The sequence below is a fragment of the Parasteatoda tepidariorum genome, chromosome 1 (assembly GCF_982258835.1).
Source record: "Parasteatoda tepidariorum strain Cologne lab strain chromosome 1, Ptep-v5.0, whole genome shotgun sequence".
NCBI classification, from domain to species: domain Eukaryota; kingdom Metazoa; phylum Arthropoda; class Arachnida; order Araneae; family Theridiidae; genus Parasteatoda; species Parasteatoda tepidariorum.
In genome coordinates this window covers 118,934,766-118,960,746 of record NC_141755.1, presented here as the reverse complement: position 1 = coordinate 118,960,746, position 25,981 = coordinate 118,934,766, and the positions used below count along the sequence as shown (strand labels likewise).

Genomic DNA, 25,981 nt, shown 5'->3' with positions numbered 1-25,981 from the left:
AAGAATTGAATCTTATTTGATTAAAAAATGTTGATCTTAAAAATTCTAGTAACGAAATTTTTTTTTTTAAACTATCCCTTTCACACGTGGTTTAAAATAATTTCTAAAATATTATAAAATAATAAATTAAATTGAATAATAATAAATGCCATTTTAACGGAAAAACGCTCTCAGATGGAAACTGTCACTTAATGTTTTAATCACCACTTGTTAAACCATTTAACCACCATATAGTCGCTTGTTGGCAACCATTAATTTCACCCAATATTGGATACAATGCATTAAATTATTTCAGTCTTTATTTTTTCATTGAAATTCTATGGCTGCTTTATTTTTTTCTGATATCAAAATAGTTCACATTTTTTAGTTTTAATTGTGGGGCACGCAGGTTAAAATCATATTTTAGGCAAAATCATAGTTTTAATATTTAAAAAGAACTTACTTTGCAGCACCTATTAACAGATCTTTATCATGTTTTCCACACACCCACCAATCAGGTAAATCCATGGATGGTTGACACAGTTTTAACCTTTCATCTAAATCAGGGTGACATAGGATTTCTTCCCTGATCTTATTTAATAATTCCACTCTCTGCAGACAGCGACTCGCTCTCTCTTCAGATATAGGCTCAACATTCATAGAAAGTTGCTCTATCAAACAAACCATAAAAAGTTGAAACATTGTTTCAAGTTTATGATAACAATTAAAAACATACCAATAAAATTAGTAACTGTGGCTAGAATGTTACAGTAGGATTAAATTATCGCAATCTACATTCCAGATATATATATAAAAAAAAACAATTAATGTTTTTTTCTTTTCTAAAATACTTTTTTAATGCTCAGATATATGAATACTTAGAAATATTTTATCCATATTATATATTAGAAAATCAAACAACATAAGTTTTATTATGGTCATGGTTATTAAGATTTCCAATAAGGAGCAGAAAATTTATAATACAAAACTATCTTTAGATTGTCTACTAAAAGTGTCTAAACAAAATGATTCCAAAAATAGTTAAAACACTTGTAAAACTAAATTGTAATCACTAAGCATTTATTACATGTAAAAAATATTATAAAAATTACATATTATGGTCATTCATATCTTTAAAAAATGTGTAAACTGGTTAGCTAATATGTTCAAGTTGTTAATATAGAAAACAATGACTATACTAGATTGCTAAAAAAATAGGTAATTAAATTATCATAGCTGCCAACATGAATAGGAAAAAAATCCAGTAGATTTTACGAAATATAAATTTCCCGATGATTGTTGCATAATTTACTAAATATTTTACACATAGGGAATTTTATAGTCATCAAAATAAAAATACAGCAATATATTTCACTTATGATTGATCTTAAACATACTTGAAACGTTATGTATTATGTTTATTCATTATTTCAAATATTAATAGGCATTTAATTCATCAAAGATTGTTAAAAGATTTTTTTAAATAATTTTTAACTGATTTCTATAAATTAGGTTCGCTTCAATTAAATAAGTATTAGTAATACTTCCAACCATACAAGCAAGCTAGCAAAAACGTGTACAAAAATTTTATTTCAATAGGGATTTTTTTAGGAAACTTACTCAATTTTAGAGAATTTTCTAAAATGTGCAAAAACTAAGAGAATTTTAATTAAACCAGGAGAAACTAGCTAAATCCAGTAATCTACTGGAAAATCCATTAAAGTTGGCAGCAACGAATTATTTTTTCTGATTGAAATGATATTGTGCCCTGTTTAGAGTCTGAAATGGTACAGTAGAGCGCAGATTATCCGAGCTGCTCGGGACCGAACGTGGTTCGGATAATTGGAAAGTTGTTTAAAATCTAGCTTCAGTAATTATTATTTATGCACTAATTTCCCCTCACACTTTCTCTAGGCTTAGGACTGGTAATAATATCTAAAATAGCTCTGGCTTGTTTAAAAGTTTTTTTCTTTCAATTTTTAAATAGTTTTTATTCATTTTTTTTCCCATTTTGAATTATTTTTATTATATTTCAGCTTTTTATAATTTTGTTGTCAATTACTGATTTTACCACACTTTTCTTTATTTTCCATTGAAATCCAACAAAAACTTAAGTTTCAAAGAAGATGCTCTTTTTTAAGAGCCATATCCTTTATTATATTTAAATAAATCAACTGAACTAGATCAACATCGTTTTGACGTTCTAGCTAATTCATTGCAATATCTAATTAATAAATTGCATGCTTCTATATGAGAAGGTCCACTATCTTAAACTTGATCACCTACTTCTTACTCTTCGCCTGTGGGGTTCCGATTTTCATTCAAAATTTCAGCAACAATTTCATCATCATTTAAAATTAGAAATTCAGGGTCTCGACACCAGTCTTCTATTTCTTTTGCTGTATAACCTGGCATCTTTTCATCCGGAAGATCTACTGGTACAGAAACTTCAGTTTCGTTTGTTTTGCTGTTAAGAATTTTATTCTAAGATTTAAGATTCCAAGCACTGTAATCACTAATCATTAACCATAAGTGACAACTACCCATCCCCCAATTGTAGAGCTTCAGCACTTATCTATTCATAAACTCCTTCCACATTCCACCCATTGTAGACTGTCAAAAAGAAGCTCGCATTCTTAGTATTCTAAACTTTAAAAAAAAGCATTCCTAAATTTAAAAAAATAAAATAAAAAGATTTTGGATAATAAGGGTTCAGATAATCGGCGCTCTACTGTATTTAATTGTATATAAATCATACCTTCCTCATCTGTCAACTCTCTGCCACAAACCCTTTTACACATAGCATAAAAGCACTTGTAATATTCAGCCAGGGTTTCATCATACTTCCTTTCTAATCGTGCGATGCCACGGAAGCGCGACCAATTATATTCCTTCTTTTCCTCGTTGTACTCAACACCAAATGAAGAAATGGTGCGATAAAAGTCTGCTTCTTCCCTTCTAGACCATTTACTATAGGGAAAATTCATAACATATCTACATAAATGTCTAGAATTAATTAGATTGAGAAAGGAAATAAAAAGAAATGGTAGAAAATTAAATGAACATCATACCGCTGTTGCAATTCTCGCTTTTTCATTTCCCTTTCTCTGATTGCTGCTTCAAACTTTTCTCGTCTTTCAATTTTCTGTAAAACAGACCGTTTGATCAGTAACAACAAACACATATATTCAGGAGAATCTAAAACTTATCATACTCTAATTTTCATTTAAATTGAAACTTGGTGAAATCAAGGTGTAAATCAAAAATAAAAGAGTATGTTTAATAAACAGACTTTTCTTCGTTATGAAAATGCAAATAAATTAAAAGCAAATTTAGTTATTACCTTAATTCATGGTTTTATTTAAACGAAATCCAGAGAGCTTACAACTACGAAAATAAAGAAAGTTAAAAATGAAATTATGAATCTGAAATTCTCAGCAAAAAGCATTTCTCAACCAAGAATCCCTAATATCGAGCAACAAATATATTTGTCAGCCTTGCTTTTTGTAATACCATGAACAAACTCATACTCTAAGGCCCTCCAGTATCTATTGCAACATGATACCGGAAATCTAGAATTTCTAAGCCCATGATATCAACTAATAACTTTTCATGACTTACACAGGTTAATACATTACTCAATATAGTCAAAGAGGATCTAATCGAGTGTTACTTTCTTTCTCAAAAACAATGTTTTATCTGAGCAATACTTTGCTCATCTTTTTAATAAGACAATTTAAACAAAGAATAAAAAAGAGCTGTACTATTAAACAAAGTAAAAGAATAAATAGCCCAGCAATTGATGTTGACAAACATACAAATAAGAATATAAATTTGAAAATATTTTATGCCTTTTAGGAACATTTAAAAAGCTAAAATCTTTTTATCTGACAAAATTCAAAGATGCTATTTTCAAAAGGTCAATTGTAAGAATTATGTTAATTCAATTTCAAAGAAACAAAAGTTTCAACATCATTCCATAACTATCAAATAACTTTAAATATATCAAAAATATTGCAATACATAAAAAAATTATATTAATTAAAATCCTTTTTAAAATTAGGTTTAACAAATAATTTTAATATTTATTAGGCTCACACTGATTTAGTAGGGGTTTTTTTTTTGCTTCATATAATAAAAATAAATTTATTATAACCACATAAAAACACCATAATGCTCCTACAACTAAACACAAAAACCTCAAACAATCTACATTTTATTTTGTGCTTTCTTTTTAAACAAATTCTGCCATAAAAAATTGCAAAATACTTGGTATGAATATGAAAGTAAAAAAAGGTTTTGGTGAAGAAAAGATGTTTACATCAAATAGAGAATAAATATGAAAATAATGATAAATAAAAATACTATAAGCATAATTTTCATTACATCAAATGAAATTTCATATCTTAAAAACAAACAATTATTACTTCAAAATTATTTAAAACAAAACCGGCACAGTCACAAATTAGTTTTATCGAAAATTTTGTTCCTTCATATATTTTACATTTACATACTGAATTTAATAAATTATTTATGTAATTAATCGAGATGTGTGATTTTTAAATCACATCACAATGTGCAACATTTTATTTCGAGCAAATATGAATTGTGATGTGTGATATTTAAATCATGTCACTGTGATTTTTTAAATTTCACAAATTTGGATCAAGTCTAGTGATTTTTTAAATAGGATGAGTATGGATCAATCATACATTGTATGCATCATCATACATTGTACGTATAATGACGCATTGTATGAATACAAATTAGAAATGTTTAATTTTTTAAACTGTAAGAACACTGATCACACTATGTGAGTTTTAAATCACACTGAAATGGATTATGTTGTGTTATTTTTTATATCGCAAGAACGCAAATCTTTATGTGTAATTTTTAAATTGTGTAAATACAAATTGCGATGTTAAATTTTAAATTGGGCAAACATAACCTATGATGGCTCATTTTTGAACTAACATGAATACGGATTGCAACACATAATTTTTAAGTAACAAAAATACGGATAACAATGTGATTTTTAAATCACATGAATACAAATCACAATGTGTGATTTTTTTAACTGCACAAACGTAAAAAGAGAGCACAATTTTAAATCATACATATTCAGATCACAATGCGTCACTTTTAAATAATGTTAATACAAACAGAGATGTGCGATTTTCAAATCACTTGAAAGGATTAAGGGCTCTAATACCAATCCATGATTAAGTAAGAGTTTCCATGATTTTTGGCATTCATTAAATAAAATTATAACTTTCCATGAGAAATTTTGATAGAAGTTGAAATCCAAGGAACCAATAATTGCGAATTAAGTAATAAGAATAATAATTACTCTGGCTTTTTGAGCATTCCTAATTTCCAGTTTCTTATTGTTCCTCTGGAAAGCAGTCACTAATCTTCGAACTCTAGTATTAACATCAGTCACAGAGGGGAAATGAATAACTCCCATTTCAAAGCCTATTTCAAAATAAATATGCACATTAGATACAAAAGCTAAACACAGCTTTCAAAATATAGTAAAACCTCTCCACAATTTTCAGGGACCAAAAAATATATTGTTTTAAAAGGATATAATGTTATTTGAAGGCCTACATTATAAGATTAAGAGATAATAAGATTTTTTTTTTAAATTTTAATGTTATATATGTATTAGCTATAAATGTATTTATATATTATGTAAAAAATTAATTTGCTGAGTGTTAATTATGGTTAAATATTAAAAACATTTTAAACAAATTCAGAAAATAAGATCGTAAACATACCTGAAAACAGTTTTTATTGAAAATAATCTAATACTTTTCTTTGCTTATTCATTTTTTTTTTTTTTTTTTGACTACCAAGTCAACCAACAAAGTATGCATTGAGTTCAAAGTACGAAAATGATATTCGTTTGTGACTGGTGCTCCATCTACCCTTTACGGAAAATATTCTCTTTAAGATGTTAATGTTCCAGTCATTTGCGACTCGTGACCAGCTTCAGCATGAAGCAAATGAAATCAGTTACGTATGTAACATCTGTGACTTCTTAAAAGATAAGAGAGGCAATTCTAAGAATGGAAGCTCTTGGGGTGGTCAGTAGTGAGTCTTTTCATGTCAGAAAAAAAAAATGAAAAAATGGCAAAAGATGATAAAATAAAGTTTTTTACAGTATTAGAAAACCAATAATAAATGGAGAAAATAAGGTTGAAATTTGGAGAAAAAAAATCATCTTTCATGGGTTTATTGCATCAGAGAATATCATAATATTAGGAGGAGAATAACATTAATTCATATGAAAGTTTGTCGGGACCACGACGAATGTTCCCTATATTATCCCTGTTATTTAAGGTGATTTTTAGATTACCTGTATTTTCTAGGTTTCCTCTGTGAAGTAGTAACTCTGTTAGAATATTTCAAAAATACCGAAAGCAGTGGCAACATGAATTAAGAAAAATAAAAATTTAAGCTAAGATCTTTCTTATGGATTGAAAAAAAATTCCTTTTCAAGATTTTTAAAATTTTGCAAGGACTAAAACCATTTTGAAATACTTTTAGGTGTCCTTGAACATTCAATTCAAATTCAGTACTTTTCAAAGTCACAGGAACTGCAGTTTTTTAGAACATCAGTTGTATATAAATTGTGTCATACCATGAGGTAGGTGATAATGGTTAGGAATATGCTGCTGCCTTGGAGCATCATGCTCATTGCTAGGAGAAAGGGGATCCATGTCTTCATCCTTATCCTTATGAATACTAGAATCTTCAATGTCATCTTCATTGGCAATGCTGGAAGAAACAAAATTCATTATAATTGAGAAAGGTTTTTTATTGAAAAAAAAAAACTTTTATAGTTTCTACTGAATTTCTGGGAAGGAAAAATCTTTTGAGTTTTACGTGTCTCTCCAGAGTAATAAATTAAGAAAAAAAAAGTACATGCAACGCTGAATATCAGTTAAAGAACACAATGCAACACAATGTTCGAAAAAATGCAACAATAAAATCTGAAAAACCATGACAAATTGAAATTCAACACAGAAAATAATTTTTTTTTATTAATTTGGTACATGGTTATGTTCACATATTACCTAATAAAACCTGCAAATCAAGTCTTCCATTTTAAAAATATTTCAGAGCCCAAAACCCATAGAACTTTGTCCGATATTTTTCGTCAGAAATTAGTTAGGAATGAGACAAATACTTGATTTTTAAATTGATCTAACTATAACTGAATATCACAAACAACTTTGTATAGGAGGGAAAAATTTTTATAACATAGTGGTGTTAATGACAATAAAAAGAACATTTTTTTTTTCTTCCTGTAGAATGCTGAGAATTCTTAGCAGAAATGATGACTATAATTTAAATTTTTTTTTTTTAAATTTCGTACTCCTTAAATCTTAATCTTCCTGGAACCTGTGTGCACTAGGGTCGATAGTGCCCTTATAAAATCTCTTACCTTCTTACAAAACCAGTGTTTTCACAACAGTGCGAGAAAGCGAGAATCTGGTATATTTTTTTCTGTTCTCGCATTAAAAAATGATTACCGTGAGAAATTCGCGCATTCTATAAATTAATTTCAAAATTCGCGAATTTTTCGCATTCTGGAAAAGGCTTCGGATTACGCCATTTAGAATAAAATCCGTTTCACTTTTCTTCCTTGATCTTTCATTATTTTCAACATCTGCCTCGTTATCTAGCTTCCCTATTTACCAGTATTGTTCAGAACTTTTTCCAACAACAGAACACAACCCCTTTCAGAACACATTTCTCTGCAACCACGTGTTTACCGAAAGGTTTCTTCATGTAAGACGTTCAAATTTTTAATGCACTAATGTAAGATGGAAAAATACCTTGTAAAGGCAAAATCTTCTATGATGATGCAGCAAAAATATTCAATGCTTTAAAAAATAGAAGACGTTAAAAATGTGCTATAATTAAAAAAAATGATTTTTTTTTTCAAGGAGTTTTCGTGTTTTTTTAATTTTTAGAAATCTCACTTAACTTTTTGAAATCTCACCCTGTTTCTGAGAAAGGGTGAGAAATTCTCACCCATTTTCTTCCTATGATGAAAACACTGAAAACATAAATCTTCATTAATAAATGGACCGTATAGAAATTATTAAAATATTATAGCACAAAAAAGTATCTATTGCTGCAAACTATAAGTGGTAATATATGGAAAGACTATAAGTGGTCTCCCTAAGCTTTTTTTTGGAAGGCAGCCCGCCCTGCTTGCCTTTTGATCTTCAAATTAGCCCTTTTTGTAAAAATAAGCTTTTCCCTTACAGACAACGCCTTTTCATTCATATTCCATTTTAAATAAAAATTTAGTCATTGATTTTAAATAATAATTACACACAGGTAAAGTTATTTGTGTTTATAATTTAGTTTTAAATACTATTACAATTATTTACTTTGTTAGGATTATTCTCAATTAATTCAATTTTTGTAAGTATCTTTTTTTATTGGGGGGGGGGGGGGATATTAATAAATTTTTAAGTAAGATTAAATTTTAATATACTTTAAGCAAATGCCCTTTTTTTTGAATAAAAAAATGTACCTTTAAATGTACATTTTCTCATATTTTTTAGTTTGAATTATAGAAAAGGGGTTTTAAGTTTTTTTTATCAACTAATTTATTTTCTGTTAGTTTCATTTTTTTGAAGAAAAAAAAAATATGCATGCAATAGTCATACATATACGATCACATACGAGTGAGTCAAACTGAAGGTTGCAATGAATCATTCCTTTCTAGCAGGCCTTTAATTAATTTTATAAATTAAAACTTTTCCTCTTATTTTGATAATGAGAGACAATTACGTTTTGAAATATATACATAAAATTGTATCAGAGGGGGAAGTTTAAAAATTGTTCAGGATAAAATTCAGTAATTACACAATATTACACATTTTGTTAAATTGTTAAGTGAGTGCCCTTTCAAAACTAAAAACTTTCAGAGAGAATGCGCCCTGTCCTTTTTTTTTTCTTTTCTTTTGCACATTTTTGCTCTATGGCACATTTGCAATAGAAAACAAATTTCATTAAAATTGACTGCTAAAAAAAAAAAAAAAAAAAAAAAAAGAGAGAGAGAGAGAGAGAGAGAAAGCATAAGATTTCAATTTTTATAGGTTTAGGAAAAATTTCTTTTTATACTGAGTTTCAAGTTAACTAAAAGTTGCCTGCATATGAATACAAAGTATTAGATAAATACTAGAAATGTAAAATGTGCCCATTTTGTTAACTATCACATGGTAGTAGACATAGTGATCAAATAAGATATTGATATGGGGCAAAACAGGATTACAAAAAGGTGCAAATGTTGATTTGCATTTGTGATGAAAAACGAGATCTATATGATGTCGGACAAAGCACATGCTTTTTTTAACAGTAAAAGTAATAAAAAAATTTAAAGAAGAATTTTTCTAAAAAAAAGGAATAATTTAAGCTAAGAGTGGCTTACGGATTGAGTTCAGCTAATAAGGCAGCTCCATCTGGGGGACCACATCTTAACAAAAAACAAAGCATAGGATCTTGCCTCATTATATTGTACCTCTCAAATCCTAAAGAGGAAAAGTAATGAATATAATAAAACATTAATTAATACAATATAAGAAGATAAAATTTGCCTGCATATATATATATGTATATATATTGCATTTTCAGTATTTCAAAATCAGAAAGGCAAACTTTATTCAATGTCAGACATGACAATGTCAAACAAAAAATAAGACATGTATACTAGTTGAATTACAAATGTTCATAAAATACACACATTTATTTTGGAGATAACTCTTAATTTTATGAATATGGCAAACGCTGTCATTACCATCCATCGTCACAAATTATGTATATGGCAAAAGCGGTCATTACCATCCATTGTCACAAATTATGTATAAGTTCAAAAAATATAATTTTCGTGAATTAAGTTTATAATAGTGTGCCAGTAATCAACTAAGAAAAGTATCATAAATTAATAAAATAAATTAATGATAAACTAATAACCATAAAATAATTTTTTTGTTACATAGATTTAAAAAAATATTCAATTTTATTCTAACTTTTCAGAGACAGAATACATATTAATTTTGCTTAGTAATTCAACGTCTTTCTTCTGCCAAATAATTTTTATTCATAAAATATTAATGAAAGTATTTCAAAAAAAAAAGAACATATTATAAAAAATCCAAGCATAAATAATTTGAGGACAATTCTGAACCACTGATGCTAATGACTGGAAAAGACAGATAAATGTTTGAAATCAAATATCTTAAAGGAAATATACATTAGAATTAAGGACCAAAGGGTTAGAACTAAGGATACAGCTTTTGAACTTGATGCGAAAAATGTGCATGTTTTTTACGCATACCTGTGTTCTTTGCTGATACATTAGGCTTATTAGGCATATTTAGGCAACCCAGAAGACTTCTGCTACCAAAATGAAGAATATGATATACAGTGGAGCATCGTTTATATGACGCCGAAGGGACCACCGAAAAACGTCGTATAAACAATAACGTTGTATAATCGATTTTTACTTCTAAAACTGAAACTAACTCTGTTTTCAGTTAATTTTAATGTTTAACGTGTTGATTTACATACATTTCTAAATTAGACAAAGCAAAACAAACAAATAACCAAAGAAGAAAAATTGCAGTGAGCAATTTGAATGCATGTTACCTTTAATTATATTTTCTTGCTATTGGTCTCTACAATGCTTTGAATAGCGAGTTGAACTTACTGCTTTCTATGACGCAATTTAAATTTCTAATCACGGCCAAATCTAATGGCTGAAGCGCACTAGTGCAATTTGCAAGAAAAAAGAGAGCTTTTACATTTTCCAAAATAATTAGTATCGATGGGTGCGCTGGACATTAGTCGATGAATAGAGCAATTTTTCGTTTTTTCCTCTTCATAACATTTTCTAGTTTTTTCAGTCATCTAGTAAAAATTACGGTCGTCATCCAAGCATTCTTGTTGACACCCTTTTCTGCATCATTCATGTTGGCAAATTCCGCCCTTTTTTAAAATACACAAGAAAAAATAAAAAATTAAATAAAGAACAAAATCTAAAAATCGACGTATAACCGATTCTGTGCGTCGTATAAACGATATATTTTTACATTAAAATGAATAGGAATGATTTGGGACCACACTAAAACGTCGTATAAATGTAAACGTCGTATAAGTGATCGTCGTATAAACGATGCTCCACTGTATATGGGCAAACCAATAGAAATTAATTTCCTACACGAAATTTTTTAATCTATCTACAAGATCTGCTTTCCTATTTGAATTTTATAAATCTTTAGAAGGTCAATCAGGAATTTTTATGATTTTAAAAATATATAAAGTATACTGTTTCATCTTTTTACATGGAAACAGATAATAAATTTGAATCTGGTTGGTAATTTGGCACAGATAAATCCTTAAATCTAAAAAACAAAGCTCTTGTTATATTTATAAATCTGCATTTAAAAAAAATATATACAAATTTTGCAAATAAAATTTTCTTCATTAAAAAAAAAAATGAATTGTGAAGCAATTGATTAACCAAGACTTCATAAAATAAGAGCTGATGCATAACAGCTTAAGTGTTCCTTAATAAGTTAAGTGTTCTTTCTTGTCTCAGACAATATATTTAGCTTAGTTACATTAGCTCACTCGGCTTAGTTACATTAAGCTCACATTTACAGCAGCTACTAATATAACGCTGTTAAAAAAAATTATTACTCTATTTCTTTAGAAAGTCACTTTAGCTGTTTAGAATAGCTGTTTTTATTGATTTATTTATTATTATTTCTTTTTAAGAAACAGTAGCCATAATTGCTTTACTCTTGGTTTTAATAGCAAAGAAAGGCATTTTAGTCCCCAGTGGATGAAAATTGGAATGGATAACAAATAAAGCATAACACAAAATAATAATTTGTTGCACAAATAAACATACCATGCTTGTAAATTCCAATGAGTAAGCTTTTATCAAGTTCCACATCCCACCATGGAGTTGGAGGCTCACCATCAGCTGGTGGCACATACAGGGGTATATCACTAAAAAGAAAAGAGATTTTTAAATCAAAAACAATCTAAACATAAAAATTTCTTTGATAGTATCGTTTAAGGAAATTGTAATAGGCTCTTCAGAAAAGAAAATGCATTACGTGAAACTGAATAACATCTAGCTATTTGTATGGATTCTCATTTCCAGTAATCTTTACAGATGTTATGATAGTATCGAATAGGGGTGATTCAACTTCATTTAGCAATAGTATTTTATTTATTCTTTTCATGTATAAAAATAACACCAGAAATTTCCGATTAGACATATTTATCAGATCCCATTATTTCACTTAATACAGAGGTTTCCATTTATCTAAATGAATATTACCTTAGTTCCTCAAAATCATTTATTATGGGACAACAGCTTGTTTCAATGCAAAAAAATTTTGCTACGAAAATCTGAATACTTCAAATTGAAAATAAATTTTCACCATGTAGCAACTTTAAATAAATGACTCTTAAACATCATCAAATTAAAAGATTATCAAAATTAACATCATTAATTTTTGTTTAGATAATATAATTATAGAAAAATAAAAATAATTATAGTAGAATTCAAAATTTTTATTAAAAAAGTATTTTAATTCAATTGATATCAATAATACAATATCAAGCTTTACTTAAGATTTGGTCAAGGTAGTATTTACCTTTAATTAAGCCTGGCATTTAATTAAAGTAGTATATTTGAAGAATAAAAATAATTAAAATAGAATTTAAAATTTCAACAAAAAATATAACTCCTTACTTAGCATTTCGTCCAGAAAGAATTTGGTCGTGCAGGTCCCCTATAATTTCATGCTTAAGGTAATATAATAAACGTACACGTAGAAGAACCCTGAGGAAGAAAATGAAATAGTTATCAGTAGTTATAACAAAAATCGAGAAATAATTTATAAATGAACAAAACTTACTTATTAGAGTGCCTGTTTAAGTGCCTCTTGTAAATCTCATCATTTAAGAGAGAATCTGGATTATTGACCTCCTCTTTAGTCCATTCACATTCTTCTATGATTTGATCCACTGTTTTGGTTTCTTTCTTTATTTTTTTACCCTTACGACCTCTTGGTACTGGGGCGGACAGACCTTTAATAAAACAATGCTTTTAATTAATAACTTTATTGCAAGTAATCAATCCACACAGTATCCTTTTTAAAGTATTCTAAAATTGGGCTAATGTATTATTTTACAGAAAAAAGAAAAATAATCACCTATCATTGATTTGGTTGGTTTATGGAAAAGATAGGCATTTAAAAAAAAAAAAAAAAAAAAAAAAAAAAAAAAAAAAAAAAAATTTGTAACTAAAATATTGATTATATTTTTTTAGAAAAGATTAATTGATGATTAAATATCATTTTGCAGAGTATAGAAACGCAAGTGCATTTTATAGCGATAGATGGCAATAGGTTACGTTTAATCAAGTCGGATATGAAATGTTGTATACTACCAGAAATTGTATAAATTTTCCCAAACAACAAAATAAAATACATTTCATTAAAAAGATATAAATTCAAGGAGCAAAAATCTATTTTTCTAGAAAAAGTAAATTTCAATGGAAATTGAATAATTATTTTCAACTAAAATATTGTCATATTTGAAAAGGTAAACACTAATTAACAAACAGTAAAAATTCCAAATGCAAGAAAGTAAAGACATATTATCTAGATCAGGGGTTTCCAACTTACATGAAGCCGGGGGCCACAATTAAAAACACCAGTCAAATGGCGGGCCGCAACTTTATCAAAATTTTATGTAAGACTTTTTGTATGTTTGAAGGGGCATTAGATATAGTCAGATTTTTGCAAAACAAAAAATTGTACAAAACAAAAATATTGAATTACAAATCAAAAAAAAAAAAAAAAAAGAATTGCTATTAATATTTTTAAAAATATTACATAAATAATAAAAATTCGGGCTACAATAACTTTAATGTGCACCTATTTATTAAACGATTAATGTGCAACAGATATCTAATTGTTGATATATAAAACTTAAAAAAGGTTGGTATTAAAACTTACATAAAAGCACACAAAATATTCAATGAGAAAATTGAGGTTTGTCTGCTGCAATCACCAGAGAATATATATTTACATTTTAAATGTAAAATTTACAAATGTGTGTGTACAAATTTTCGTCCAAAATGAGTGGTTTCAAAAAGTTAAATCGGAGAATTTCTTTGAGAAAATTTTTGAAACGCACATGCTAAATTATATTCACAAAATACAAAAAACTTAAATAAAAAAGAGCAACATACACGATTATTTTTGTATTTGAATAAATATTTAGTTGGATGCAAAACCCGAGAAATAAATTTCTTTGCACCTTTGGTATGTTAAATTTCACAGAAACGAAGAAATTAGGTTTTTATTAACGAGAAAAGTATTTAAAACCCATATATACTTTTTACGAAACTGGTCCGCAAAAAAATGACAACTAATATATTTTAGTTCGCGGGCCACAAAAAAGGGCTTCGCGGGCCGCCAGTTGGAAACCCCTGATCCAGATATTGATTGTCAAATTAAAGGAGTAAAAATTAATCTTTTGCAGAAGTATAAAAATAAATACATAGAAGATTTTAGTAACCTGAAAATCTGAGAGTAAATTATAACTATGTATAAAGGTTATAAAGATTTTAATAACTGGTATGAGCCCTGTAAATTTGTCAATAAAATGCCTTCTCTCAAATTGAGGCAATACTAATTATTTTTAAATCAGATTCTACTTTTCTCATACCCTAGATTAAACATCAAATCACTTATATCTTTTAAATATTTTAGCATTATTTTTCTTAAACTGAAATCAGATGTAATAGTACTTTAAAATTTGCTATTACCACTCTCAAAAAGTTTTAGAAAATAAATAAAAACCTAAATACATGTCTAGTAATTAAAGTTTTTTCCCCCTTCAAATAATAATAATGAATGAATATTATATTATTTAATGGCTTAACAAAGAGAAAATCCAGTAGAACCAAAGTATTTTTTTAAAGTACCGTAAAATATTAAAATAAGCCACCTCTGCACTCATTTTTTAATGTACACAACTGATAATCACAGTTTTATTTTCAAGAAACATACTATTCCGTTAGGCAAATTTCAATTAAAATCCATATTATATTTTATTTATACCATGCTACTTATCATCAGAAAACTTTGATATTTTTATTTGTAATATCAAATATTAGATTTTGTGAGCCCAAAACACATAGTAGAATGAGAATGGAAACATGGAAAAGTTTCACTAAAAGGTGGAATTTTATAAAATAATTGTGCTAGATGCTAGAATTACTTAAAGCAAATGTCAGTAACTGATTAGTATCTGCTATTGACAATTCTAAAACTGGTTATTTTTCAGATATCATATAGGAATTAGTAAAAATTTGTAACTTTCCCTGACTATTCCCTGACAACTACAGATTATCCTTGCTATCCCTGAGAAGTGGGAGCCGTAGTTCCTCCTAAATGAACACTCGGGGGGGGGGGGGGCACAGAATGGCCTCAAATTAATTTCGTTCACGCCCTGCTAATATAATGTTATGGTTACTTGTTTTCTCATTTTCCCCTATGTATTTTTTCTCATTTGTCATAAGACAGTTTTGATGTTATCAACAAGTGAGTAGAATGCAGTAAAATTGAATATTTCTTTTATAAATCACTATGACTTACTAATAATTCTTTTCATTAGTCTTTGGCATCGATTAACAAGGATTGTAAAGTAACATTACTTTTTAATGTGAGCTTATTGTGACACGCTATAATTCAAAATAAGAATTTGAGCGCTATAATAACACTGTATTAAAAATATCGCGACAAGAAAATCTATTTTTTAAGGACCCGAATAAACAATAAAAAACTGTGATAAACTATCGCCAAACGACATAAGATGATAGAAGAATAAGGAATTGAACATTTCTTAAAAAGTGATGGCACAAATTCGAAATTTGCATATTGTAAAAAGGTATCAAATATATAAGAACTAATTTGAAAAGCAATTGGAAAATAGCAAAAAAATACAAAAAAGCAAGTTTCCAAAACAACAAAAAAAGGTGTTGTGAAAAAATAGTGATTGCTAAAATGAAATGTTCATCAATTAAGAAATTTTTCAGAAAAATATATTCTACTTTCATAAAAACGGTCCCTTAAAATAAAACAAGGATATTATAGTTATTGCTTCATAATTTCCATGTGGAACAGAAATCCAACATAATTACTCTGAATGCTCAACAAGGGACAAGTTTAATAACATTCATTTATCAAGCCTAAAGGATAGAAAATTAAGCAACCAATAAAAACATTAATTTATAAAAGATTATAAAACATTATTTACGCATATATATTTCTGAATTGAAAATAAGAATAGACAACCTAAAGTACATCCATCGTTATATCGGTTCTGGATTCTAATAACCAAGAACCCTTTCACAGTTGAAAGCCTTCCAAGTCTTTAATACCATGGCATGGTAGGGAAAATTTGACTTCCTGCCAAATGGGTGAAAAAGAAACTATTGCGCTGGAAATGTGTTTCATGGAAAGCGTTGCTGCAAAGATTTTTAACACAAAACTGTTAAATTCCCTGACATTTTCCTGATTCTTTCGAAATTTTCAAATTCACTGACTTGTCCTGGTTTTTCAGGTAGAGTAGCAATCCTGTTCCAAATGAGGAAAGTTGGAGTCTCATACCAGAAAAACAGGACGTAAATGTGGAAGAGTTAGCAGCTATGAGAAATAGTAACTAAAGGAGGCGGAAAAGGAAATTTTTCAAGAAAATTAATATCTGACGAAAGGCATAAAAATCTCTCCCCCCCCCCCTGTTGCATACGGAACCCACTCTGTAAGGAATTTTGCTTTCATCTATATCGGCTGAGTCCAGCAAAATATCTTCTTTGAATCCATCAACAAAAAAAAAAAAAAAAAAATCAATATTCCACACTTTTAAAAGATTTTACCTTAACATTTGAATCGATATTTTGCCATATGCCTAGTGTCAGTTGACAGATGATGTACATAGGAATAATAATCAACTTATTGAAAGAGGATGACTCATACACCAATATTTTCACTGGGTTATCAAAAATAAGGTGTTGACTTTGATAGTGGGATGTATATGTTTGGTAAAAACTTTATAACAATTTTAAATTTACACATGAGAAAAAAAAGAGGAAAAAGTTACACAAGATGGAAAGTTGTATTTATAACATGCTTTAGTACACATAAACATAAAATTTTTTCAACCCTAACCAGGGTTGCCACTCATATCTGTAAAAAAAAAATTCATCATGTTTTCCCTGCACACATTACACACAATATATTATGACAAAACACACATTCACTGTGATCTTGTGTGCTATACTAGAATAAAGATGCTATTTTTAGTTGCTGGAAAAACTTAGAGAAATAAGGAACAGTTCAACATAAAAGAAGAAATGCTATAAGATAAATAATTTAATATAGCTGAACTATCATCTTTATATATCCCATAGATTACACTTTGAGAGGTGAGCATTTATTGGAAGACAAAAATTCCCTGTGTTTTGCCAGTTTGTAAGGAAAAACTCAAAATTCCCTGCATTTTCCAAGTCTACCCTGTTATCCCTATAGAGTGACAACACTGATAATATAGAAGATTTTTTTAAAACTAAATGTTTTAGACAAAAATAGGAATTTATGAACTTCTTTAATGTAATTCCTTAAATTAATAAATAAATGTAATTTCTTGCTTAATATAGTAGAAATATAGAGTTAAAATTGCAAACAAAATTCAAGCATAGACGAAAATTTACTTACCACAACTACCAAAATCAGAATCTGAAAATTCATCAAGTTTATAAATTCAAGTTTAATCAATAGATATTATTCTTACTGATTTATACTATGGTGAAAGAATTATTCTGGTGATAACGAATGACTTATGACCTAATCCTAACAAATAACTGTTTAATAAGCCATTTCAAGGCAAAAAATTTATTAAATTCATAAAACAATACTTAAGGATTAAAACTAACAGCATAATTTCAAATTGGTAAACAAATAAAATTAAATACTAACATGTGGCCTTAGAATTATGAAACTTTAACAAGTTTTTTTCAAACACTTTAAAAGGTATATAAGTTTACATATTTTAGAATTATTATATAAAGTTTCAAACTATGAAGAAAATCTTTTCATTGTTTTCTGACATTGATGTTTTAGAGAAAGAGAGCAATTTTAATTAAATCTTATACATAGCTGCCATCACAGGAAAAAATCTAGTAGATTTTATGAAATAATATATATTTCATAACAGTTGCATAATATAATAAATATTCTATAATATAATAAATATGTTTGACAATAATAGACAAGTAATTTATTAATGATGGTTAAAAGATTATATTTAAAAAGGGAGTTCTGAATAAAAATAATATGAAAATTTTCAGAACAAAAAGAAAGCTTTAAACTGATTACTGTAATTGAGGTTTGGTTCATTATGTATTATTAATACTTACTTAAATATTCAAGCAAGCAATAAATTGTGTAAATATTCTATTTAAATAGGGATTTTTTTTTTTAAGATTCTAAAATGTACAAAAACCAGGAGAAACTGGCAAAATTCAGTCTATAGTCTACTGGAAATAGTCTACTGGAGAATCTAGTAGAGTTGGCAGCTATGCTTATATTTATATTTAATTTCCTAAAACATTAAATAGACCGTTTATTTATTATTTTTTTTAAATAAAGGAAATAATTTCTTTTTGTTTGATACGCTTTGTGTTTTTAGAACTTTATTATGAATCTACAGTTAGTAAATGATTTAGATGAGAAAAAAAAAGCTCCAAAATGAGATGAGATTATCAAGATGCAAAACAGCTGAAATTTGAAAAACACAGATATGCGAAACGGACTGAAAGTCAAAACAGGACTGCTTTCACACAATTGAGTGCAGCGGCAAAAGTTAAAAGGCATGACACAACATATACACATAAAAACACTGCCAGATATTTGCAGCAGTTCTACTCAGAATGATGGGAATACAAAAAAAAACATGCAGAGGATTAACAGAAAACCAAAAAACAGATTGTGTGAAAAGATTAGTTTGTATATATATATAGCAAGCAGAAGAGACAAAAGCTAAAATACGTCTAGCAATAAAAGCAAAAACGCTATCTGGGAAGAGAAAGGCAATCGTCAGCCAAAAGAAGCCTAACATTTAAGATGCGTCAATCTTACCGTCGTGAGAGAATCCATCAAAAATCAAATCTTGCTCAACAGTTGTTTCAGATTCTAATTGTATGAAAAAATAAGTTTTAATCAATATTTTATTTTAAAACTTCATCTGCCAGACATGCCACAACAGTTTTGGAAAAAAACAAACTAATATTTCAAACTAACATAAAACTTCAGACACATGTTTCCCAAATTTTAACAGATAATTTCAAGGAGTTATTCTATTCAATTAAAAACACAAATTCAATAATATTTTACGTAAACATAATCAGCAATTTGACTATAAGTTAAATTACTTTACTGTTAAATATTTCAAAATGTCAATACCACAACAACATGAATCTAAGAGCAAATCTAATAATTAGATTTTTTTTTAATTCTGCCTTTAAGTGTAATTAAGGTTAATATTTTATAACAAGAAATTAAAAATTTTAATTAAAAAGTTTGCATCTAGGCATGTTTTATTAAAAAAAATTTTTTTTTTATGAATGATCACAGTTTTAAAAATTCCCATAGTATTGAACTGTCAATTGAATTAAAATCATTTTACTGTACAAAAAGAACAATTCTAAAGAAGGTTCTAAATTGGATTTCAATGTTTAAAAAAAGTAAATAAGCAGATGACCCCTGATTCAGCCTAATAATATATATTTTTTAAAATTATATTATTCAAGAGTTCCAAAATTTTTGAAACAACAAATCAACAGCATCGATATGATACTTTCATAATTTGTCCATCAGTTTAAAATTATCAAGCGTTTGAAATCTTAGAACAGTCATTGAGTTTTTGATGGAAATCAGACGAAAACATCTGAATTTCCCAGAAAGTGGCACGTCTGTTAAAAGAACACTTTCTTCATTGAATCCATTCCTTTCGTTATTCTAGAATTTTTTTATTCCTTTGAATCCATATCAAATAAAAAATTAGAGAAAAAAAATTAAAAAGCGGGGAAAGGAGGAAAAATAAGTTAAAATAGAAAATTAACATACCAGAATGATTCTTATGAATTCTTTCTTCTCCATCATAATTGGGGGCAATCAAATCCCAAATGAAACTTTTTATTTTTTCATCTCCTTTGTAATGAAGTAGGCAGTAAAGCAACTGTGAATAATCAAATTATAACACACATTAATTTCCTGTACAAAGAAGAAAGATATTCTAGGGGCATTTATAAGCATTTTAGAGATAAACGATTCACAGAACAGTCATTTAACATAGCAAATTCATTTGTCATATTTTTCCCAGGAAAATTTCCCTGTGCTTTTTTTTAATATTTTAATGTAGATATTCTTATTAAGAATTTACAAAACACTAATTTCTTTCCTCTGGATGAAAAAGATCAGGGTTCATACTCAAAAATATGAAAATCCCTCTCCCGATTTTTCCAGGTAGATATACGTAAAATTTAAGAATTATATTTTTTTAAAAATTCAACAAAATTTATAAGAAAGAATGATAAATTATTTTCATTTAAAAAAAATTATAAAGCAATTTTAACTATACCATCAATGATTAGAAATAATAAATTGTCAGAATTATAAAATTGACTGAAAAGGATGAGTCAAAGAGAATTTACCGGGGAACATTAAAAACTATAAAAAAAATCTAATTTTTGATTAGTACGAAGTTATGGTAAAAAACAAAAACATATAAATAATTTGTGTATAATTATAGTAAAACTGCATACATATATATTGATAAATAGATATTTGACAAATGGATTGGCCAACCAGATTTTCAGACTTTGACTGTATCAGTCATGCATACTATATTAGACATTGGTGGCTAAACACAAACCAAATAACTGTTGAATAATTATTTTGTTTATATTAAATCACTACTTGTGAATAAACTAAATTTCATTAAAATCTTTTCTAAATTTGTGGAGATAATAGATGAATTTGAGGTTTGAACTTACTATTGTTCTTGATATTTCTTCGCAATCTTTATGAGACATCCGCCTCCTGAACTGCCCAATGGCCATACATTCATCCCATCGTCCCCATCTACAATCAAATGAAAAAATAAATAAAATTAATAGATTGGAAAAAGTTTTAACATTAAAAGTCAAAACTTAACTCTGGGGAAAGAGCATAGATGGAGAGAGCATTTAAATTGTAACACTAAGAAATATAAATTAACCCATCTTGTTATAATTTCATATTAGCATTATATAGATAAGTTTTTTCTCTTAGTGCAATTTTTTCATAGAATTTTATAATTAATAGAAAAAAAAAACTGCTTGAAAATTTAATTTTTTTTTTTTTATGGAATTCCATCAATTTTCCTAGTTTTGTGGTCACACTGTTGACTCTGCAAAAGTTTTAGTAAAAGTATTCATAGCTGTGAACATAGATAAGAAAAAATTCAGTAGATTTGTTGCATAATGTACAAAATATTTTACACGCAAGGAATTTTAGGGATATTTATAGTCATCAAAATAGAAGAACTGCAATATTTTCGGTTATAATTAACATTAAACATACTTGAAATGTTACGAATTGTGCATATTCATAATTTTGAATATTAAAAGGAATTTACTTTATCAAAGATAGTTAAAAGATTTCTTTAATTAATTAAAAATGGGAGTTTTGAATAAAAATAAACTGAACATCTTTTTCAAACTGATTTCTATAAATGAGGTTTGCTTCATTATGCATTAGTAATACTTATTTAAATATTCAAGCAATAACCTGTACAATAATTCTATTTCTAGGGGTTATTTTATTCCCTAAACTTACTCAACTTTAGTTGGCAGCTATGAGTATGCATGTAGTGCACTATAATTTATATCACCCATTAGAACAATAAAAAATTAATAGCCCAGGATTTAGAATTGCAATTGCAATTAAAAATATCATGTTTATTTAACTTGTTCCAATAAATTAGAGAATGATAAATTTTTAAAGAATAATCAGCAGATTCAGAACAAGTATAGTAACATGCGATGCTCATTGATGTATATCACAAAGAATACATTTTTAAACCACAACATGAAATCAGAAGTAATAATAAATCATCCTTTTTTTTCTTAATTTATATACTTTATAAATGTTCCCAAATAGCTATCAAGACAAATATTATAAAGACACAAATTCAGATTTTACTCCATTAGATTCTATAAGTCTTAATAAAAACATTGCAATAAAATCGTATCAAACAGTAGGTCTAAAAGATTTTTTTAACATAATTAAGCCTTTAAACATGGAATAATTTAACCTTTATGATTATAAATAAATTAAATATGAGTAATGACCTACCCGAAAGTAAGTAATCCTTTTTCCATTTTGTAACATTCAGCTCTCGTCCAATTACCAGGAGGAATATCATCCATGAAGTCGTCATCCCTGTCTCTTCCTCTGCCTCTCTTCTGATTTTTGGAACCTTTACGAGATGCACGCGTTCGAGAAGAGATATTTTCATCATCCTCATCACTAGATTCTAATTCCGACAAATCGATCAGATCGTCTGTGCCAAACCTCCTGGTCTGAGTACGACGTCGAGGTTCTTGAATAATAAGCTCATTCTAAGGAAAATTAATTTCAATTAACTGGAATGTCAAACAAGTGAAAAAATGAGCATAATATATGTTCTCAACAAATATAATTGAGCATATAAGATATCAGAAAAAGAATGTTTCAAGAGAAATTATTTATCATAAGAAATGCTGTAGATAATTTTACCATACATCTGCTGATTCTAAAAAAAAATTTAAAAAAACATTTGAATTTAATTAGCAGATGACCTGCAAGCACAAGTTTTGGTGACTTCAAAATTGTAAAACTTTATAATTAATAGTAGTAAATAAGTGGTATATCAAAATTTAAGAGTGATGACGATCTGTAGTGCATGACTGTACTATAACGAGTGTTAATTGAAAGAATTAAAAAAAAAATGACCCAGTCCTAACCTTTAATAATGAGTTAAAATAATAAATATTAGTTATCATCAAATCTTTAAAATGTTCAATTATGATCAGGAAATTTTGTGTGAAATGGATTCTATTATACTATTAGATAACGAAAAATTTTAATGAAAATTATGTAATTTTGTTTTAGATTACAATTGCCCAAATTTGTAATCAGATTTTTACATAAAAAAAAGGAGGGGGGAGTTGTACCTTTTTTAACGGTGAACGTAAGCGATTCAAAATAGCAAAAGAAATTTAATTTTCACTTAATAAAAAAAATTAGGGAAAAGAGATCATCCACTTTATATCAATTGGAAGAAAAAACTTATAAAGTTAAAACTAAAATCATATTTAAAAAAAAAAAAAAAAAAAAAAATGAGGAAGCAAAAATTAAAAAATAGAACCAAATGAGGAGGAAACATTAATTTTGATAACTATTTCAAAAAAATACATAATAATAAAATTCCAAATGTTTCAAAATGTATACCAATCAAAGCTATAATCTGAAATAAAAATGCAGATTAAAAATACCTCATATATCAGTTAAAGACACGGAAAGAGTTTTAACATACTCTGTTTTTCAATTCATCCACATCGAGATTTGCTTTTTTGGCCCACTTTTCCCAGAAATTCGGGTCATCAATTTCAATGTCTGACCTGGTGCTGGCGGAAGCAAACGTGGCTTTGGAAAATGTCGACCCTTTTGTACCGCTCTCCAGGGTGATGACTTGAGTGCGTCTTTGAAGAATCTGATCTATGTCCTCTTCACAAAATTTATCACCCGCATTGTCATCTTCCATCAGAGCACCATAGGCTCCTTTACGCAACAAATCCTCTATCTCTTTTTTGGACATCTGTTGGTTCTGAGTAAAAATACAAATATGTATTTACAATATGCATTTCACATTGTGTATTACACAACAGCCAAATGAATGAAAATAAGTTAAGTTTTGCAAAACTCAAAACTTACCATGCCAACATTTTCCTTAGACACAGACATGGACTGTAAGACAGCTTTATCTAAGCCAAGCTTTAAACTTGCTTTATCGAACATCTCTCGTTCATATGTGTTCCTACAGATCAATCTGTACACTTTGACTGCTTTCGATTGGCCGATTCTGTGACAACGAGCTTGAGCCTTATTTAAAAAAAAGAAAAAAAACATAATTGCTCAGATAATAAAGCACAATAAATAAAACTTCTGTGCAATAGTTAAGCACAAAAAAGTAATAGTTTTCAAATTGTCATGTCACATTCTTTTTATGACACTGGTAAAGGGGAATACCATCCATAAATACAAAGTATCAAGCAAATATACAATAAAGCACTTAGCTTATATATATAAAAAAAAAAAAAAAAACTACCGAGCTAAGTCAGAAAATTATTTTTCAGGTATAGACAGTAAGTACTCATATAAAAGTGTTCCTACACCTAATTAGCCCGCTCTCTGTTACGTAATTTTAACTATTAATATAAAGTTTGCAACAAAAAATAACTCTTGAAACAAAACAAAGCAAATATTGCATGGTAAATCCATTAAGTGAGGAAATCAAGAAAAGAAAAAACAGCCTCATATGAAAAAAGTTCTGTTCACCACCAAAATTCCCCTTGTCACAAGTCAACGCTTTGAATTACTTTCCCACCCACCATACTCCCTAGATTTGGATTCTAGTATCTACTGGCTCTTTGCAGACCTAAAAAGGATGCTCCAAGAAAAGAACTTTGACTTAAATGAAAAAAAAAAAATTATCACTGAAGCTGAGTCCCATATTAAGAGGAAAAACAAATCATTCTGCGAAAAAAACATTGAAAATTAGAAGAGCATTGGAATGAATCTGGGAGGGGATTACGTTGGCAAATAAAGTCAAACTGCTATATATATATATAAGGTATGTGTTGCAAATGAAAATGTATCATTTCTTTTAGAAATTGAGTTTTTTTATCAGCAATTTTTTTTTCATTTGAATTCTTACCTGCAAGTCATTTTGAGGATTCCAATCTGAGTCGAAGATGATGACTGTGTCTGCAGCAGTCAAATTAATTCCTAGGCCACCAGCACGGGTACACAAAAGGAACACAAATCTATCAGAATCTGCAAATAAAAAGAGAATTAGAGTTAGTCATAGCACACACAATGTGATCACTAGGGAGGAGCTTCAGCAGGCATGCACTAGTATTTGCAGTGTGGCATCAATTAGTTACGCATAATTAGTCATGGACAATAATTTAAGTGAATTTTCGTCTTCAGCACAATCTTTTGCAGCTTTAGTGAAAAATACCAATTTAAGAAGACAAAACTCATGCACTGCTTGCAAAGACAAAGCTGTTGCATTATTTAGAGATACTAACTAAATATTTAATTTGGGACCATTGAAAATTTACGAATGCTCGTGAAAGGAGAAGGTTTTGTGATTCGTTTATTACAAGGAGAAGGAGGTATATGCTTGTATAGGACAACTAAATTTTTAAAAAATGATTGTTGCGGCTAGTCTTTAGCGTCAAGCATAATTTCATGAAAAAGATCTATATTAGTTGCAATATATTTTTTAATTAGCATTTACCTTAGCTGAACAAAATATTTATATTTGTCATGAAATATTTGTAGCAAGAAATACATTCTACCTATCATCCTTCTTGTCAAAAAAATATTCTAGATAGTGCAAATTTAATTTTTGAAGCTTAATATAACATACTTTTAGTAATTATAATGTTTTCTTATTCTTCCTTCATTTATTTTCAGCTTTTGCAGTGGTATTTGTTGAATTAAAACAAAATACTAAATTTAGCTACCACAGACAAAGATTGAAGACTTTGACATCAGACACTGAGGGTGTTTAATCA

At 28.1% G+C, this 25,981-nt stretch overlaps 1 protein-coding gene across 19 annotated transcripts in view; it reads right to left on the bottom strand.

Moving 5' to 3' along the window:
* The window catches only part of kis (chromodomain helicase DNA binding protein kismet), a 111,819-nt gene that overhangs the window by 29,820 nt on the left and 56,018 nt on the right, over positions 1 to 25,981 (bottom strand). For 6 of the 19 annotated variants that reach the window (XM_043052600.3, XM_043052602.3, XM_043052607.3 and 3 more), the window contains exons 21-37: positions 25,114 to 25,232; positions 24,111 to 24,278; positions 23,713 to 24,003; positions 22,491 to 22,756; positions 21,149 to 21,236; positions 20,220 to 20,331; positions 19,233 to 19,286; positions 17,811 to 17,831; positions 12,942 to 13,113; positions 12,776 to 12,865; positions 11,921 to 12,021; positions 9,437 to 9,536; positions 6,626 to 6,762; positions 5,330 to 5,454; positions 3,051 to 3,124; positions 2,738 to 2,973; positions 443 to 650 (exon numbers count right to left, since the gene is read on the bottom strand). In XM_043052600.3, the coding sequence (XP_042908534.2) occupies positions 443 to 650; positions 2,738 to 2,973; positions 3,051 to 3,124; positions 5,330 to 5,454; positions 6,626 to 6,762; positions 9,437 to 9,536; positions 11,921 to 12,021; positions 12,776 to 12,865; positions 12,942 to 13,113; positions 17,811 to 17,831; positions 19,233 to 19,286; positions 20,220 to 20,331; positions 21,149 to 21,236; positions 22,491 to 22,756; positions 23,713 to 24,003; positions 24,111 to 24,278; positions 25,114 to 25,232 (2,362 nt within the window). The remainder of the gene's footprint in view (positions 1 to 442; positions 651 to 2,737; positions 2,974 to 3,050; positions 3,125 to 5,329; positions 5,455 to 6,625; positions 6,763 to 9,436; positions 9,537 to 11,920; positions 12,022 to 12,775; positions 12,866 to 12,941; positions 13,114 to 17,810; positions 17,832 to 19,232; positions 19,287 to 20,219; positions 20,332 to 21,148; positions 21,237 to 22,490; positions 22,757 to 23,712; positions 24,004 to 24,110; positions 24,279 to 25,113; positions 25,233 to 25,981) is intronic. The other 13 variants (XM_043052604.3, XM_071180432.2, XM_071180438.2 and 10 more) reach the window with 7 other exon arrangements.